The sequence below is a fragment of the Acomys minous genome (genome assembly GCF_964271855.1).
Source record: "Acomys minous genome assembly, chromosome: 16".
NCBI classification, from domain to species: domain Eukaryota; kingdom Metazoa; phylum Chordata; class Mammalia; order Rodentia; family Muridae; genus Acomys; species Acomys minous.
Genome location: NC_140498.1, coordinates 86,004,037 through 86,023,924, shown reverse-complemented (window position 1 = coordinate 86,023,924; position 19,888 = coordinate 86,004,037). Strand labels below are relative to the sequence as shown.

Here is a 19,888-nt window from a genome sequence, read left to right as displayed (position 1 = left end):
AATGCACAGGGTTATGTGTACAAGTTATGCCATAAATACTATACCATGCATGTAATTCAAACATGCATGGATTTTGATATCTGTGGTCGGGGGTCCTGGAGCCAGTCCATAGTGAATACCAGGGGCAGCCGGGCGGTGGTGGCGCATGCCTTTAATCCCAGCACTCAGGGAGGCTGTGAGTTAGAGGTCAGCCTGGTCTACAAAGTTAGTCCAGAACAGACAAGGCTACACAGAGAAACCTTGTCTCAAAAAAACCCAAAACAAACAAACAAACAAAAAACCCATAGTGAATACCAGGGGCTAAACATGTCTTTTGGAAGCTGCGTATTTTAACTGGCATGCCGTGCCCGTAACAGGTAGTATGTCAAATGGATTAAAATCTAAAGGATCATAGCAGAATACAATGAAATCTTGTTCTCATCGTCATAGTAGAAAAGAATATAATCTGTGGAAGATATGGACTAGTGCCTCAAACTTGGATTTGGAAGCTCAGATTGACCACAGCAAACATACTCACAAGGTTGTCTTTCCACTGCTTTACCAGCTGTGGTGTGTGACCTTGGAGCACCTTTTCATAAGGTGGTTTAAGCTGGCTTCATCTGAAGCTTGGTTAAAACTATAGAGAGGGCTGTTGAGATGACTCCAAGGTAAAGGCACTTGCCATTATGAGCCTCATGACCAGAGTTGAAGCCTCGTTTCCTACATAGTGGAAGAGAGAATCAACTTCCATAAGTAGTCCTCCGACCTCCACATGTGAGCCAAGGTGCATGCACATCACATATATAAATAAATGTAATTTAAAAACTACAGAGATTACAGGCTTATTTTGGGATGTAATATTCCTTGGTGGTTCAGCACTTCTTGGAGATGTTGACTGTAACCTGTGTACGAGGCTTGAGCTACATTATGTCTTTGCAGGGACTGTTTGTGTGTGTTGGGGGGGGGGAGGGGGGAGGGAAATCACCCTGAGAGCAGTTCTCTGGGAAGAAGATGGCCTTTCTAAACATCAGGGTGCAGCTGTCTTATTTGGAGGTTCAGAGAAGTAAATCTACCACAGAAATGAGCTTTTTATCTACAATGGACCTTCAAGCCAATAGAGTCAAGCTTCCTTTTTACAAGTAAACAACAGTGTTATCAAGTCTTAATTCTGTTAAGTTTCTCCGCAGAGTTAAACACAGAAGTCACTGTCCCTAGAATTTCAGTCAGAAAGGAATTTTGGATATAAATAAATAAGAGATGATCGACTTAGATATAAGCTCCTTCAAAGCTAAGAGTGTTAGTAGAAAGGGCCTGTCTTTATCTTACCCATCTTTAGAGTTATTACATGAACATAAAGTTAGAACTGTGACCCCCAATTCTAATGCCTTAGCTATCCAAACCCCAGGCCTAAGGTCACACAGCACAGAGTTCAGCCTTCTTCAGGAAGTGGTGGGGGTTGAGGGCACGTGTTTGCCCTCTACATGTGGGACACTTGAAGCTGTGATGGTGTGTATGGGACGGCCCATAGGCTCATGTCTGGATCCCTAGTTGGTGGACATGTTGAGGAGGATGAGGAGATGTGCTCTTGTTGAGTCACTGAAGGTGGACAAAAGGCTCGTGTGCCTCTCTTGTGGGTTGTTCACGATGTATGAGCTCTCAGTTGCTGCCACTGTCCTCTACCTCTCTCCCTCTGTGCCCTTACTCCATATTCTAACCCCCTGAAAACATACACTCAATTAAATTTTCTTTTAATTGCCTAGGTCACAGTATTTTATCACAGCAGTAGAAGAGTGAGACAGTGGCCATATATGAAAATTACTTTTGTATAGGTGTAGTAGGAGACGTTCAGGCAGGCGAGCCATTGCTCCTAATATCTGCCGGTGGCCATCACCTTTATTAGTTAGAAACAAATCTTTTTCTAAAGGAGGAAAAAAAATCATGTGTCTCAGGGCTGCTGCATTTCTCAGATGACAGAGAAATTACATAGTTTGGGGTCCTCAGAGTGAAGAGTCCATTTACCCTGGGCATTCCAAATAGATTTTTAACCCTCTCATAAAACAGAAACCCTCAAACACCAAGAGTGGATTTTTTTTTGTACAACTGTTTATACAAATCCAACAAAGGTAAAACCGCATCAGGGAAAGGCTAGGAAACACCCACCACACAACAATGGCACTTATGGATGCAGAACTTGACATCTAGAAAATAGCAAGGTTACCAACTTAAGTGAGAACTAAACACTTCAAAGGAAGGGAAAAGGAAGGAAGGCTATGGGCACATTTATTCTACTTGATTCATGGTATAAATTAGATCTATGTAGATAGAATATAAGAGCTCATGCTTGGAGCAAAACCCTCCTGAGTGTAAAGGCTGAAGTCTGCATTGTAAAATTTTGAGGAAAAGGTGAACTCTCTATTGAAACTTGGCAAAATGTTTTACCTGAACTATACAGTTATCCACAACATGCTTGTGTAACTTCCTGACATACAAAGTGGGCTCTCAACATCCAGTTAAACATGCTATTAAGTGGAAGGTCATAGCCCCTGCCACACCTGGTCACATCTGTTGATGAAGTACAGGTTAAGTTTTGTCCTACCTGAAGGAAAGTTGGCAATCTAAATAATAAAAACACTGGTATGCATTCAAATCTTGCATAAATAATTTTTAAACAATTTATACAAAAATAGTTCTGCATAATGAAAGATGTAACAAAACCAACTAAACAAAATGTGTCAAGACGGCTGCAGATGGTGTGTGTGGTCCACTCCATGTTGACACCAGAAGCCTCAGCATTGCAAGGAACAAGGTGCCCCAAACAAAAACTACCAACAAAAATACTAGCTCAGGCTTCTAAGAGGATTTCTCCAAAGCTCCCTTTCCAACTGGAATGTCTTCTAAAGGCCGCCTTAAGAAATGGTCCAGAAAGCAGTGCAGTTACGATGCAGAAAGAGCAGAGGAAAACATCTGGCTCACTCATCCCCAAACGGGTGGTTGAACGGCTTCTCCCTTGGCAAGACTTGCAAACAGAGCTGTGTCCTGTAGTCTTTTGTTCCAGATCCCAAAGGGAATAGAAGCCCACCTGTTTTGCAGTCTTTCCCCTCCCTGGCTGTGTTCCCCCCAACCCTTCATATTTACATACTTGTCCTGGAACTAACTTAGTTTTTGCAGAAGTTTTTCTTCCACTTGCCCAAATTGGACACTCACAGACATTTCGGCTATGAACTGCTCACAGCCTTCCTTGGTGACTTGCTTGCAGTACCTCAGGTCGATATGACAGATATTTCCACAACGTTTGAAGAAGGACAGGCACTGGTCAGTGACCTTATTGCAGTCTGCAGGGAAGAAAAAACTGTATGAAGAACAGACACAGCCTAAAGCCCTATAAATTCAGGGGTCCAGTAGTGGAGATGGAATGCAGCCCTCCAGCATAGTCCAGCCTTTGATGTCCCCCAAGTGGGGAAAAGTTTAATAAAGTATTCTTGAAAGTATTTGGAGTGTTTCGGGAGGAATGTAAAGACACTGAAGACAGTGTAAAACTGTCTCCTCCCCGTTTCACCCCCCCCTCCCCAAGTCAGGCTCTATCAGGTAGAAACCACGTGTACCACAGGGCTGCCTCTTCTTGTGTATATTAACATACAAAGGTCAAGTGTGTCATACAGAAAAGGCTACAGTGTGTAGAGGGGCCTGTCTAATAGGAGCACAATTGGGTTTGCCTAAGTGTTGTCCCTTTATCTGACTATTCTGTTCATATCAATATCCTAGTAGATATAGATATAGCTGAATCAGAGTGAGGTCCCTTGGGTCAGCTTGGGAGCATTCTGTCACTCGCCAGTAAGTTGGTGAAACAGCCCACAGATGGTTGGGGGTTTTTGTTTTGTTTTAAGGGAGGTTAGCCCCGGTCCAATATGGAATGTCTCTATGAAGTCTATGCCAAAGACAAGTGTGCTGGAAGGGACCAAAGAAAGGCTTTTGTACACACACACACACACACACACACACACACACACACACACACACACCCCAAAACAAAACCCCGCCATATCCTGTAGACACTGGTTGTGCATTTTCTTTCATCATTCTGTACTTGTCTTTGTACTTTTCCCTAATACTTTGTTCTATAACTGAATTCTTGTCAACTGGCTTAAGTGCTAGTCAGGGCTCACCTGAGACCAAGCAAGATAAATGGCTTCTGGATGAGTTAAATGAACGAAAAAGTGATTGTTACCCTGTGAGGGGTATTAATTTTGTTTGTTTTGAAACAGGGTTTCTCTGTGTAGCCCTGGCTGTCCTGGACTCGCTTTGTAGACCAGGCTGGCCTCGAACTCACAGCGATCTGCCTGCCTGTGCTGGGATTAAAGGCGTGCATCATCACCGCCCAGTGAGGGGTATTAATTTTGAAACCTTTTCTTGCCATCACTGTTACCACTTTTATTTATTATTATGTATACAGTGCTCAGCCTGCATGTACACCTGCAGGCCAGAAGAGGGCATTAGATCACATTATAGATACTTGTGAGCCACCATGGGGTTGCTGGGAATTGAACTCAGGACCTCTTTAAGAGCAGTCAGTGCTCTTAACCTCTGAGCCATCTCTCCAGCCACTTGTTTGTTACTACTTTTGAATAAAAAATCAGGGCCAACCCTTAACATGCACTATCAAAGTGACAGTAAGCAACGAAGACACTGGACACCTGTTAGCCCTACAAACAGGCATCATGCCTACACTTGGATATGTAATCCACACCATGTCAAGATAACCCAGTCTCTCAAATGTAGTTAGAATATAGGCACTTGGAGTAGGCAGTCACAAGAAGCTGAGTCTGAGCCACGGACAAATGTTAGACTGTAGGGGGAAAGAGGCAGAAGAATGCTAGCAAAGATGCTTCCAAAACACTAACATATTATTGCTGTTGTTTTTGAGGCAGGGTCTTTATATAGCCTTGGTTGTCCTAGAACCGGCTTTGAAGACCAGGCTGTTCTCCAAAGCACAAGATCTCTCTGCCTCTGCCTCCCAAATACTGGGATTCAAGGTGTGCACCACCATACCTGGCTCTGCTAACTTGCTTTATAAATCTTGTTGCAAAAGTCAAAGATGCAAATGATGATGCCCACATACAACTACTTTTTTTTTAATCCTCATTACATTCGTTCATAGGGGGCTGGCTATCAGGCTGTCATAGAGATCATCCATCAGCAGGGAGAACCTGTCTGTGGAAGGTGTGAGGGACTAGGCTATAAAGAAGTTTAGTATACAAAAAGGACAAGAGACTGCACAGAAAGGTCTTCCCTTCCAATTTCCTGGGACAGAAGAAAGGTCTTTGAAGCTCCAGGTGCAAGATTTTGTGTTGTTTAAATAAGAGCTAGGGAACACTGGCTGAAAGTGATTCACCAAAGAGGCCAATGCTGCTTGCCCAAACACCAGCTTGGAAAAAGTCATCTGGAAATACTGGTTACACTGGTGTAAAAAGGTAAGTGCCAAGACAAGCATGCATTCCTAATGGCCTCAAGTCAGATCAGTGTGCCACCTGGATGGCAAAGTCCTCCCGGTGACAGCTGCCAAGGGAGTGACAGGAGCTGTCTAGATATGGGACCCCAACTCCACAGATGGTGATGGAGGTGAGGCTTGAGAGGAAGGAGATGTGCTCTAAAGATGGGACTGGGTGTAACAGCTGGAGAAGGAGAAGGTTAAGTTAGAGGGGTCTAGGTGCATTCTGAGAAGGTTCCTAGTGTGGTAGGCAACACGGGGAAAGTAAGCCATTCTGCTCAGTGCATGCACTCTGTAACCAGCGGTGCCACAACAGTGAACTTACCCAGAGACAACCAACAAACGGTTTTTTCATAGCAAGGAGACAAGGTGCAATTATTACCAAGGAAATTATTACCAAGGAAAATTACCTTAGCCAAACTTCTGGCCTACCTAAACCTGGATTTCACAGGAAACAAAAATTGGATGGAGAGTCAGCTAAATAACGTGTAGCTCACTAATGCTGAATGGTAAACATTTAAAAATAAACTGAATAAAAGAATACAAGACTTCTTAGAAGCCAGTATCATAAGCGTCTCTTGCCTTCTAAAGGTAACCGTGGGGTTCTGCTTTTGATTGTGGTCTTGGAATAGAATCCAAGCATCACTGAGCTCCACTCTGGCCCCCGATGAAGAGGACAAGGGTTAGTCAGCATGGGGCCTCATATGTCACAGTGAAAAATGAGGAACAACATAGAAATGAGCGGGTTTCTCTCCCAGTGCCCCCAATACTGGCAAAATCCCAACCCATTTATACTTAAAATTGACCTTTGTATCTTGGGGGAACATCTGAGAGGCTAACTAACTAGGAAAGAGTAACAGCCTCTTCGAAAGGGAGAGAGGATTATATTTAGAAGCATCTTTTTTGTGTGTGTGTCAGTTTTCTCATCTTCAGTTTCACTGGACAATAAAAGAGTACTCTGGTTCCTTTTTAACTCTTTTTTTGTTTTTTTGAGAAAGGGTCTCTCTGTGTTAGCCTTGGCTGTCACTGACCTCCCAAGTGCTGGGATTAAAGGCGTGTACCACCACCACCCAGCTCACCTTTTAATTTAACATGTGATCTTATGATGGCTCTAACTGTTACACACAACTAAAGCAAGCATGTTCCCTGCACTATTTGTCATTACCCTATGCATTTGAAAATATTCACAATATAAAGATGGGGGCTGCAGAGATGCTCAGTGGTTAAGAGGACCTGGATTAGGTTCCCAGAACTCAGTCGTCTGTCTACAATGCCAGTTCCAGGGCTGACACCTTTTCTGATTTCTGCAGGCACCAGGAGCACACATATCACATGTATGTAACATATATCTAAGCAAGAATTCAAAATGTGAAGTTGGCAGACAATCTGTACTCATGATAAATTAAAGATGGCTTTCCTTGGCTTTTTTTAAAAACAGTAAAAACAGCTCCATTTCTAAATGAGAGCAATGAAAAAAATTACAAGCCCATGTACAAAAGAGCCCAAAAGGAGTAAATTGGATGGAATGAGACTTGTCTACTAGAAATGGTAAAAACTACTAAAATAAAAAATTTAAGTGGGAAAACATTCCAAGTTCATGGATTAGAAGACAAAATATTAAGATGTTACTACTGTCAAAGATGTGAATCCCCAGTAGTTTTTCAAAAATAGAAAAGTCCATTCTAAAATTTAGTAATGGACTCTAAAGTCATACTACGAAGTTAAAAGTAATCAAAACTGTGGTGTTGACATCAAGACTCACATAGACTAATGGAAGAGAATCAAGTTAAAAAATTGTTATGTGGTTAAGTCAGTAATTATAAATTAATAATTGTTACTGGAGACAGCATCTCTGTACAAAGCCCTGGTTGTTCTGAAACTCACAATATAGAACCAGGTAGCTTCCTGCCAATGCATACTCAGTGCTAGAATTAAAGGTGTGATCCAGCCACCACACCTTTATTTAGTTTAAACAAAATTTAAAATATTTGTGTGTGTGATGCACACATGGAAATCAGAGAGTACTTAAAAAAAAAGATTGATTTATTTATATATACAATGTTCTGCCTGCATGTGTACCTGTCCACCAAAAGAGAGCACCAGATCTCATTATAGACGGTTGTGAGCCAACATGTGGTTGCTGGGAATTAAACTCAGGACCTCTGGAAGAGCAGCCAGTGCTCTTAACCTCTAGCCCTGGAGGGCACTTTTGAGGGTCAACTCTCTGCTACCATCATGTGGAACCTGAGGATCAAACTTGGGTCATGAGGCTTGGCAATGTGAGCCCTCAAATGATTTTTTACAGGGGCATCAAATATATTTTAATGGCAAAATAGTCTTTTCAACAAATGGAGCTAGGAAAACTAGATGCCTACTTGCAAAAGCATGTGGCTAGATTCCTCACCACCACATGGCATATACACATATAAGAGGAAGCTCTTTATGACTTTAGATATGGAATCTGTTTCCCTGATAATTATTTTACACTTACACACACACACACACACACCACAGAGTATTGGAGAAAAAAAAGCTGAGCTTGTTCCCAGCACCTCTTGTAATTGCAGTTCAAGGGGACCCAACTCACTCTCTCCATCTCTCCCCACCCCCACAGGTAGAGAGAAAGACAACTTCTACAAAACTGTGATAACAGATTATTAAAAGATAAAACACTAGGTTAATTTTCACCTCCACTTGTGGGAGTTAGAAGCTGGGGGGGGGGGGGAATCTTTCATTTTCTGAAGCAATATGGCTCACAAACTAGTTTATTATACTCAACTAATAATCAACTAAACATGAATACACACAAAATGTTTGATGTATTCCATCCAACAAGAGACCAACACTCAAGGAAGGATGGCATCCAGAACAGGAACAGGGGTAGTGGCAGGTGAGGCCCCTGCGTAGCAGCAGTGCAGTGCCAACAGCCAATCCAGATGAGAACATGATCCTTACAGAGAAAACAGAAAGGGAAGAAGGGGAAAAATAAAAACCGCCAGGGATGGGGGCACTGTTCTGCAGAAACAACTGACTGTGTGACTTGTAAGTTTGTAAGGAGATATTCAGTTTTGCTGTACAGTTTGCTTCAGAGCTAAACAGATCCACAAAGGCAACTATTAACTAGCAAAACTCAAAAGTTGTGCAGGAAAGGACGTGTACTCAACACATTATTGGGCTTAATTAGTGACCAAAGTGTACAAGATCATAAGGTCAATATTAGCAACTTTAAAAACTGGGAAAAAGGAGGGGGAAATGTGGAGTCAGAGTAACAAGAGGATACATTAGTAATGCATGATTGCATTGTACACAAACATCTGAACATAAATGGCAGCACATGCCCACTATTTAGTAATACATGGATGTAAACTGGACAACAGGTGGGTCTGGTGGTTAGCTGAGGGAGTAAGGATCAAAACGAGGCCAGATCTGATCTACCTGAGAACCTGGTATGTATATGCATGTCAAAGATGAAAGGTGGCCTCACCAGCAACTGCTGTGTGCCAGATCCTCCAGCCACAGGAACATGGCCTTCATGTGGTACTTATGCTAATAAGTCCTGGTTGGGCTGGAGAGACGGCTCAGAGGTTAAGAGCACTGGCTGCTCTTCCAGAGGTCCCGAGTTCAATTCCCAGCAACCACATGGTGGCTCACAACCATCTATAATGTGATCTAATGCCCTCTTCTGGCCTGCAGGCAGAGTACTAAATAAGTAAGTAAGTAAGTCTTGGTGTCTTGGCTTTCAACCAATGCCCTTTAACTGCACCTGGAGAGTCCCCCGTCCCCCCCCCTCAGGATAATTAAGTACTGCTTTCCACTCATATGATCCGGCTGTGATGTTATATATAGATTAAGTATCGCTGGCACCCCTAGCCCCAGCAAATCAAACACATTCACCCTTGAAACCCCTCCTACTGCCCAAGGTTTATGTCGTCCCTGGTTCATGAAAATAAAGGCTTGCTCTCTCACTCCACTCTTCCACCAGTTCTGGGGAAGAACTGCCACTGGACGCCTGGGGCTTGACTGCTGGCCAGGCAGCGATGGAGGAACAAGATCTGTGCTGATGGCCAGCAAAGCTGCCGCCAGGTGTCTCACTGGACTTGCCTTCTGCCTGGTTTTGGGTGTCTGCCCTCATCCTCTGCTGAGCTTAGCATGGTAGCTTGACAAAGAGCTACATTTTTTGGTATCTTCATAGGCTATTGAAACTCCCAAGTTTCCTCTATCGTCTGGTACCAGAAATCTCATTTTAAAAGAGCTAACTGTAACACCCACTGGAAAACTCATTTCTATCCCCCATCTCCACTCCCCCAGACCAGGAGTCTCTAAGCCACTCCTGAGGGAAAGGGAACCTTTGATCTCAAAGTCCCTCTGTTCCTATCCAGAAGCAAACAGTGCCAGGACTTAGAACACCAAGCTGGTATATATGGGGGTGAAATCTCACTTCAGCACAGCTCTTTGCCTCTGTCAGTGGTAAAATTCCTGCTACCAAACCTTCACAATGAGGAGGAATAGCTTCCAAGGACTCAAGGCACATAATGATCCCAAACTGTCTAACCTCCCGCCTCGCACTGGATATGGCTGTAAAGACAGGTAAACAACGATAACACGAATCCTAACGACAGAATGCCATACAGTTATATCAAATGCAATTACAGTGAGATGAAGGTATCTCTTATTAAGAACAACTTTCTCCCTTTTATTTAATTGCAAATTTTGTCTCACATGAATGTAACAATCCCAATCCAGACTATCTTGAGCTATCAGGAAACACTGTTCACTGGACTGAGGACAAGTGGCCTTGCCATGTGCAACCAAGCTCCAGATCCTTCAGAACCAACTCCAGCCAAAGAGAACAATGGAAAGAATGAGGATTCCACAAGATGTGACAGGCATAAACAGTGGAACTATCTGTAGGGATTTCATTTCTAAAACAGGCTCCTTGATAACAGAATCCTAAGAGGCACACAACGACACGCAACACAGGCAGAAACCCTGTATCCAGTGGCTCCGGCCTCACAGCCCATGGCTGTTTCCACTCTGGCTGCAGGCATGAGCTTATTTCTTACACCCAAGAGATGTCTCTATAGTTTGGATCAGGAAACACTGGCAAATGCTTTCACTGATGTTAGCATTGTTTTTTTTTTTGTTTGTTTGTTTTTATTGGAATTATTACAATTCTAATAGTAATTTCCTCTCTAGAGTTGGCGGTCTCATTCATTTGTGTTTCTAAGCATTGGAACCAGACTGTAGTTCTTAATAAATATCCAGTGCCCAGCTGCCCCACAGCTATAGGGCCCACCTCACCTGATAGCCCACCTCACCTGATAGGGTGATCTCTGTCAGAGAGTCTCGGGTGGTGGTGCCGACTGCAGTGAGCAGGTTAATGGACTGATCAGTGACGTGGTTACAGTAACTGAGGTGGAGCTTGGAGAGCAGGGGCATGTGGCGGATAATGAGCCGCAGGGAGGCATCTGTGATGTCCAGGCCAGCTAGGCGCAGTTCGACAATGTTCCGGAGTTTGCTCCGATTGTCCATCTGACCTGTTGGAGCAGATAGGAGGGAGGCAACCCATTGACTTCAACAGGGAAGTCATGTTGCTCTGGTACTCTACAGGCCATAGTCATGAAAGGTACCCACCTCAAGCTAGAATTTCAGCCTCTAGATTCACTAGAGAAATGAGAATTCCTAAACATGGTTGGAGAATCTGTCTTCAAGCTATGGTTGTTGAGACTACCATTCATTCTAGCAGCACTGAGTTCAAGCTATTCCTTCTCTTTCTCATCAAGGAAATTCAGAATTTTATCCCAAAATAATAGCACTGCTGGCACAGAAACTCACCCCACCTCATACATGTGCCATCTGAGCTTTGGCTGGGAGGTGGGCCCAGGCAGCTGACCGAAGAATATACCCTCAAACCCAAAGCAAGCTGAGACTACTCTGCCCCATGTCTTCCAGCAAAGACTGAGGCCAGAGAAAGCTAATGACACATACACTGTTGGGGGATGGGGTAGGGGAACGGCAGGATATAGGGGGTCAAAACCAAACAGGGTATCTTGGTCATCCCATCTCCATGAGACAGACTCCTTAGGGTACAGCCCCAGCCTGGCAACTCACCTGGCCTATTGTCTGTGGGTGGGGACAGGAGATCCCGCATCTGGGCATCCTTTAGTCCTTCTACCCACTGGACATCCAGGGTCCGGAGCAATGGACAACTGGAGCTACAGAGGGCTGAGACAGCGATCCATGAGCAGCCGGACAGCACCAAGTCTCGGAGCCCTAGGAGATGAAAAGAGGGTAGGCATCAGCTGACACAACCCAGGCCACCATTACTGCACATTTGGGATCCTGAACCAAAAGCATACCAGGCAACCGGTTGATGAGCCAACTCAGCTGCTTCTTGGAGATATTGGTCCAGCTGAGGTCGAGGGAGACAGGCTGTCGCCTGATAATGCCACTCAGCATCAGGGGTGTAATGGACTTGCAGTGGTTCAGGTCAATGCGGGTCCACAACCGCTTATCGCAGCACCTGGGAGGTGGGCCAGGGAACATCATCAGAGCTGGTGCCTCACCTGGAGAGCCCTTGCTCGGTTACGGTAACTCTTTTCCCCTTGCCATCCGCAAGGAAGTTCCTTTAAGACTCAGCCCTCTGCAACCTATTTCGCACCCACCCTACCCACATGTGGGCACCTCTGTCAGATGGCCACATGCTTACACAGAAGATGCCAGCAAGTACTCTCCATCAAGCATCTCCTGGGTCTCGCTATGCCTTCTATGGAACACACCTCCTAACAACCCCTGTGGAGGCAGTGGAGCCTCCTGTTCGTGACCAAAGGTCAGAAACTCAGCTAAAACCAGAACACTGAAAAATAGGCACACTCACATTCAACTTCAGCTAAGTGTAGACAAGGAAACTCTATGTGGTCCTTAGTTTTCCATATTAGAAGTGCAAATGGGTGCATCCACAAGCAACTCAAGCCATCTATGCGGCCACACAACCTAAACCCTACACAGCACTGTCCCTCACCAGCGGTTCCAGGTCCTGCAGACCCGCATGCAGACACACAGGTCTTGGTGGCTGAGGTAGCTGAAGACTGCCATCCAAACCTCCCTATGCATGACATGAGCTGCTCCATCATCCAGGGGCAGTGAGTCAGGAGGGGGGCTGATGGGAGGCGGCCGGATCACATGACGCTCCATCTGGATGCACTTGGGTGGGGATGCAGAGGATGGGGGCCGGGAAATAACACGAGGTGGGCTGCGCAGGCCAGGTCCCAGTGGGTGGCGAAGCTCCCGAGGAGTGCCGTTGAGCCCTTTGCTGAAGCGGTGGGGGCGCTCGCAGTGGCTTAGGGGCCTCTTTGGCTCCTCGTTCTCGCTCTCTGGCTCTGACTTGATGGGCTGATGGTTCTCGTGGGCCAAGGTACTCTCTGTTTTTTGGATCTCGTGGTTGAGCTCCTTGCTTAGCTCTTTGCTCAACTCTTTGTTGGGGAGGCGCCGTTTTCGGCGCATCTTCACCTTTTTCTTTTCTTCTGGGCCTTCAGCCCCCTCAGTGCTGGGCCCAGCAGTGGGTGAGCTGGAACGTGACTGGTCACTCTCCCGGGTCTTAGGAGGCGCCTCAGGCAAATCGTCCTCTGGTTCCTGCTTGAAACGCCGAAGGGGCTTGTTGGCCAGCGCTAGCCGATCCTCCGCGTTCTTCCAGGACCGCCGCTGCAGGAGAGAGGGGGTGAGGATGGTGGCCTGGCATCAGCCTGTGCAGTTTGGGGCAGCACCCACACCAGACTTCCCGACCCTGTATCATAGGTTATACAGGGCCCCTGGGTGCGTTGCCTACAGCTCTGACAGCTGAGAGTGGGCTGCAGGTACATGAGGGAGGGGAAGATGGTACCTTTTTCCTGAAAAGCTTATCTTCTTTGCCAGGTTTTAGCTGTCATAGGGAAGAAAGGATACAGAGCTTGTTCCTGGACTCGAGAAAGATGGTCCCCTTCACACCACACCACACCTTGAGCCCAGTCTCTCCAGCAATGACTAGAAGGACATCTTCTCACAAAGTCATGTCCTTCACATTTGACTAACAGACAGCATAGTTCTGCCTGTGGCTTTCCCAATAAATGATAGAAATAATGGAAGATGGTCAATTGCCCCCACCCAGCTGACCTCCCACCTGAGATAGACCACAGATGGCAGCTGCCCACTAACAGCAGCGCCATGGCTGAGGGACCCCGGCTCTAGAGACCAGGCAGGAGGCATCCCTAGAGAGGCCTAAGCCAGGCGCCACCTTGTGGCTGCTAACGGCAAGGCCCATTAGCAAAGCTGGGTCACCAGGATCTTCCCAGCTGCAGCTTCCCCAACCAACAGAGAGAGAGCTGCCGGCCTGCCACAGGAGCATCACCAAGAGTACTGGGGAGTAGAGAGGACAGCCTGGCCTTGCAAATCCCCATGGCCTAAGGGGCGGGGTGGGGGCAGGGGGGCACATGGGAGCACCTGCTGCTGGAAGTAAGTGAGACTGGATCTCCACCAAGGGCTGATACTGTTGCCTAGAGGGGGCCTCGGCGAGAGGTGAGAGGAAGAACCGGGGGACGTTTGAAGCGTCGAGGCCTAAAGGAGGCGGGAAGAGGAGTGACTTGGCTGGCTTTTCTCTTTCTTTGGGGCCAGGCTCTCAGAATTAGGGTGACCTGCTCAGGGCAGCTCTTAAGAGGCCAGGATCCCGAGTTCTTACCCATTAGCCTTCCCTGGTCCCCACCCTACACCTAAGACCAGCCACACCACCCTTCTGCTGCCCAGGGCCTCCCAGTTCTTACTCGCTTGCGTCCACTCAGCTCTTGGGGCTTCTCATATTTCCGCTTCCTCCTCAGGTGCACATCATCAGACTTTCGGCGTAGGATGCCATCTGCGGGCACCTTCTTGGGGTGTTCGTCTGACCTGCGTCGGGGAGCCTCTTCACACTCACTCCTCCGCTTGGCTGGCTCCTGCCCTTCCTTGTTGTCCCGGTTCATCTTCTGCTCCTTGAGCAAGGAGCCCGGCAGGTTGGAGGCATACTTAAAGCCAGGGCCACGCTTTTGCTTGTAGGCCAGAGAGAGAGAACAGCGATCCAACTGTATATCTTTGAACTTGCTCTTCTCCTTCTCCTCCCAGCCTGCCGCACCCCACCTGACTGACAACTGGGGACAGGCTGGTCCTGGCAAGGCCCAGCCCGTCCGTTTCTGCCAACCTGACCCAACCAGGCACTTGGAGTCCGCACTCACTTTCCCGGTCTTGCCGGCATGGTTACACTTCGGACACTCCCAGCAGTTGGGAAGCTCATCGTTGACCACACCCTCTGATTCCTTAATCTGCAAGAACAGGACAGGTCTCAGTGGGCAGGGACGGGTGTCCAGAGGGGCCACAAAGATGTAAGGTCTCTTCCAGGCCCAGTCTGCCTCAGCATTTACATCCCTCCCCGAAGCCGGAGCCACCCTGCACCTAGCCAAAATATAAAAGATCCACCATGTGACGTGTTATTTACCTTAACTGAGCACAGGAGAAAGAGTAAAGCAATAATTACCAGGAGAGGATGGCTTCCAAAGCCATGGATGTCACAGCAACCCCTTCAGGTGGGTGAGACAAGGAAATGAGGGCCAAACAAAGGTCCTCACCCCCTGCAGCCCAGCTATGAAAGCATTCCTCTGGGACAGAGACATGTGCCAGCAAAGAATGGATTCTTCCTTTCCAAGATAGAATCAGCTGCCTGAGCCAGGAAGGCACAGAGGTCACCCAGAAGGCAGTCCTGTCCTAGCATATCACAGGAACCGGTTCCTGGCGCAGAGGCACAGGAGAGCAACCACCTATAGCTCAGGACCGGCCCTCCCTGGCCCAGGTCCTTTTCTCCCAGAAACCAGGCGTAAGGATTCATGTTTTCTGTCTACTGAGATGCTTGGACCCAGTTCTGTGGTACTGGGTGTTTAAAAAGAACTGAATTTATTACTCAGGACACTACTTCAAACTCTTCCTGCCCTGGGCTTATGACCTAACACAGAATACCCTAGAACTGAGGGTCCTCTAGGACTCAGCATGCCACCTGTGCATCCTCACCACTTGAGCCGCCGTTGCTGCTACATCAGCGCCATCAGGCCCTGAAGCACAGGGTGGGGGGTGTCCGGGGCCCCAGGGATGCTACCTTAAGACATCCAGGGTGGATGATCTCGTTGCAGATGGAGCACTCCATGAGCATGAGGTTAAACTTGCCTTCTTCCTCCTCCACTGTGTCCTCCTTCCCTGCCTCGCCACACACAAGGCACACGGCGGTGTGGGGCAGCACTGGCTGAGGACCCAAGAAACACGCAATCAGTGCCAGGTGCTTGACAAGAACTAGGCATACAGCAACCAACAAAACATCAAAATCTCCTGTATCTTCAACTTATCTTTTGGAGGAATGAGGCAGACAAAGTAAAGAACACATTCTGCTTCTATGGACAATTTAAGTGTAGAGGCCAGGCAAGGCTTCCCAGCTGGAAAAGAAGCATGTCCACAGAGAGCTAAAGCTCTTCTTACCGCTGTTATCAAGGCACAACCCACAGCCTCAGTACCCAAGGCCTCAGTACCCAAGGCCTCAAAAGAGGGCTGTGGGGTCAAACTCATCTTGAGTAAGAACAAGGCATGATTTGCTTTCTGCAGTAACAGTACAAAAGCATGGGTGGGTGAAAACACTGGGGCCTCACTACTGGGCACCAGGCCCTGCCATCCAGGTAACCAGTCACTCAGGACCACACACATACCGAAAAGATCACTAGTTCTATTAACGTCTCTGATTATTAACTTCACAAAACCCTCAACCCTTTCCACACAGGAAGTATGAACAATACTTCCCCAAGCCGAAGGACTGTTACCAAAGGAAAAGCACATGTGACTACGTTTTGAGCTCAGCTGACCACCAGGCTCTCCACGGAACGTCTTTGTTTTTGGTTCTTCTTTATTTATTTAGAGGTGGGCTTTACACTGCAGCTCAGGACATCCAGAAACTCATGGCCTGCCTGCTTCAGCCTCCACATTACTGAGACTATGGTGTGAGCTAACGTGTTTAGCTTAGAACATAATTTTTATTTTAAAGAGTAGAAAAACCAGTAACAGCTGTTGTATCTTCTTGAAGACTTAAGATGTGAACCTGTCATTAAAAAAAACAAAAACAAAAAAACTGCCAATTGGTAAAAATGACAAAATTCATGAATCTAAAAGCAAATGAAGTTCTCCTTCACCTGGTAGTTTTCCCATGGCCAGCAGCAGGTTTTCTTATCAGAATGATGGCAACACCATCAAATGTGATTTATGTGCATATGGTTAGAGCATGCTGCAATCCCTGGGAAATGGCCTCAGTTACCAATGTGTCAAGTTACAAACATAACCACAGGAGCGAGGGCAAGACTGACAACTTTTAATGTAACAATATGAAAAGCCGATTGTTACAATTTCAGATTCCATTTTGCAACTAACTTTAAGAAGCTGCTGCAGGGTAGTGGTGGCCCTGGCCTTTAGTCTCCTGCCTCAGGAGGGGAATCTCTGAATTCCAGGACAGCCTGGTCTACAGGGACAGTTCCAGGATAGTCAAGGCTACACAGAGAATTCTGTCTCAAAAGCAAACAAACAAAACAAATAATAAAATAAAAGAAGCTGCCACCTGTAGGATTCTGGCAGCTCTTGAAAGGATCCACGCTTATCTGCAGAAGCTGTTAGCATGTTCTTCCCTTGCTCAAGTATCTGTGGGAGACTGGAATTTTCCGCATTCTCCATCCAAATCAACATATATTAGCATATATAACAGGTGGGATATAGAAGGAGATATGAAAATACAAGTCCTAATGAGCCAGATACAACAGATTTATAAGAAGCATACAACAATGTCACTCTTTCCCCTTGCTACTTTTATTTTTGAAAATATAGAGGTGGCGCTCATAAAAACATGCCATTTATGAATATGCTTATTATTAAAATGAACTTACAACATTTTTAAATTTCTCAACTGTAATTTCAAATATAGCATTTGTAAACAGAACAGATAAATGGTTTTCCAGGGGCCTTATAAACTCCCCCGCCCCCACCCGCCACCCCCGCAAGACAGGGTTTCTCTGTGTAGCCTTGGCTGTCCTGGACTCACTTTGTAGCCCAGGCTGGCCTTGAACTCACAGCGATCCACCTGCCTCTGCCTCCCGAGTGCTAGGATTAAAGGTCTACGCCACCATGCCTGGCCACCCAGCTCATATAATTTAAGAATTGGTATACATGATACACATAGTGAGGTAACTGTGCCAGTTAGCGCCTAGTACACAGGGTAAGTACCATCAGTTTTAATTAAAGTGCTTCACGGGGACCTCAAAGTAATCTGGGATACATACATTCCACAGATAAGTTTTTGTGAGGCTGGGTATGGTGACAAACATCTTTATTCCCAGCACTTAGAGGCAGGTGGGTCTCAATGAGTTTGATGCCAAGAAACGCTATACAGGGAGACCCAGTCTCAAAAACAAACTAACAAAACAGCTCAGAATTTTAAGGAGCCTGCCTGTGGAAACTGCTGGTTTTGAGCACAATATTACCTAGACTTTGGCAAGTGACCCATGCCTATCTGCACAGGTAGAAAGGTAACGGAAACCTGTGTGGTGTGCCACCTTATCTCCGTAGGTGCCTGGCTAGGTGTCTCCTCTCGCAGCCTTGTTAGCAGGGGGAGACTTGTGTCTTCTGCCTTCCCCATCCCCACATGACTTCCTGAATTGGCTTAACTTTTTTTTTTCCTCCCGAGGATGTTTTCTGTAGTCCAAGCTGATCTGGCAACTGCTTCATTTGGAATAGGCTGGCCTCACATTTTTGTCAATCCTTCTGCCTCAGCCTTACCCTTTACCTTTGCCCATCTGTGACCCATCTACCCCTGCCCCCTCCTTTAGGTTCCCTGTCTCCATGTGTCTTACAAAGACATCCTCCTTGCTGTCCAAGCTTATCTCCACCCCTGGTGCCTCACAACCAGCCTCGACCTCAGGCCTTCCTCTTGCTTTCAAGGGCTGTTTGCACCAGGCATGCCCCTACTCACACCACAGCTGAGTTTCTTGACTAAGATGCCCTGACCCACTCGTAGCAGGGACAGTTTCCTGTGCAGCCTCTCTGCCCTGTTCACCTCAGGTTCTTTCTGCCTTTCTTGTCCTCCTAAAACCAGCCATTGCTGCTTCAGATAATGCCTGAACACATCTTTTCCTTGGATTTCAGTGAGTTCTTTGTTTTCCCAAATACCAAGGTGGCAGCTGTTTCCTCAGCCTTATAGAATACCTTATAGAATAATCAACCACTCTCTTTGTTTTGTTTAATGTATGTCTGATATTTCACAATTTCACACACGGTCAACTAAAGACAGGTCTCTCTAAACAGCCCTGGCTGGCGTGGGCCTGGAATTCACTACGTACCCCAGGCTGCCCTTGAACTCACAGAGATCTGCAGGGCCTGTTCCTAGCACCCATGTACTTGGTGCCTCACAAGCGTCTACAACTTCAGCCCCAGGGGATCTGACGCCTTTTCTTACCTCTGTGGGAATCAGGCATACACAGTGGTGCGCAGACATACACACAGGCAACACACTCATAACAATGCACACACATGGTGTGTACAGTTGCTGGCAGAACAGTTATACACAAAAGACAAAATAAACAAACCTAAAATTCCAAAACTAAACAAAAATCTTTGCACTGATTTTGAGAGACAATATGCAGAATATATAAAGAATTTCTACAAGTCATCAAAACAAAAGACAAAAAAATCCAACCTAAAGATGGGTAAAGGACTTGAAAGAAGATATGCAAGTGGCCAGCACGTGCATGAAAAGGTGTTCGACATCCATCATTGTTAGGGCAATACAACTTAAACCAGTGAGATACTACCCAGTCCATTTTACGGTGGTAAGCCAAAAACAAAGAATAGACAACTCAAGAAAATAACGTGGCCAAAGATGTGTAGAGTCTCTGTACCTGGCATGCAATGTAAAATGGTATCACCACTATGTAAATTACTCAAAAACTAAAAATAGAATTATTCTGATCACAGAGTTCCACTTCTGCCCACACAGGCCAGCTGTCAAAAAGGTGCTCAAGTATTCGTGTTCATGGCAGCATTATTCACAAGAGGCAACAAGTAGAAACAACTCAAATATCCACAACCAGCGAACAAAAAAAACAAAACAAAAAAGGCTTCTGGTAGGCAGGCACACATGAGGGCAGAAAACTGTATTAAATAATAAATAAAATTAAAACAAAAACAAAAAAGGTATGCTATACACCTAATGCATATTATATTACTCAACATTAACACCTTAGCCAGGTGTGGTGGTGCATATGTGTCATCCCAACATGGAGGAGGCCGGTGCACGAAGAATGTCATGCGCTTGATGCCAAAAGGGCTACAAGAGCAATGCCGTGGCATGAT

The 19,888-nt window shown here is 46.2% G+C and overlaps 1 protein-coding gene across 10 annotated transcripts in view; it reads right to left on the bottom strand.

Annotated features, from left to right (window-relative positions):
* Positions 1-1,854: 1,854 nt before the first annotated feature.
* KDM2B (lysine demethylase 2B) overlaps positions 1,855-19,888 on the bottom strand; it is a 150,759-nt gene continuing 132,725 nt past the window's right edge. For 8 of the 10 annotated variants that reach the window (XM_084762673.1, XM_084762675.1, XM_084762676.1 and 5 more), the window contains 10 exons: positions 15,612-15,755; positions 14,701-14,787; positions 14,257-14,517; positions 13,940-14,053; positions 13,344-13,382; positions 12,486-13,165; positions 11,824-11,987; positions 11,576-11,737; positions 10,783-11,001; positions 1,855-3,311 (listed from right to left, as the gene is read on the bottom strand). In XM_084762673.1, coding sequence (XP_084618799.1) covers positions 3,130-3,311; positions 10,783-11,001; positions 11,576-11,737; positions 11,824-11,987; positions 12,486-13,165; positions 13,344-13,382; positions 13,940-14,053; positions 14,257-14,517; positions 14,701-14,787; positions 15,612-15,755 — 2,052 coding nt within the window. In that variant the 3' untranslated portion in view covers positions 1,855-3,129. The remainder of the gene's footprint in view (positions 3,312-10,782; positions 11,002-11,575; positions 11,738-11,823; positions 11,988-12,485; positions 13,166-13,343; positions 13,383-13,939; positions 14,054-14,256; positions 14,518-14,700; positions 14,788-15,611; positions 15,756-19,888) is intronic. The other 2 variants (XM_084762678.1, XM_084762674.1) reach the window with 1 other exon arrangement.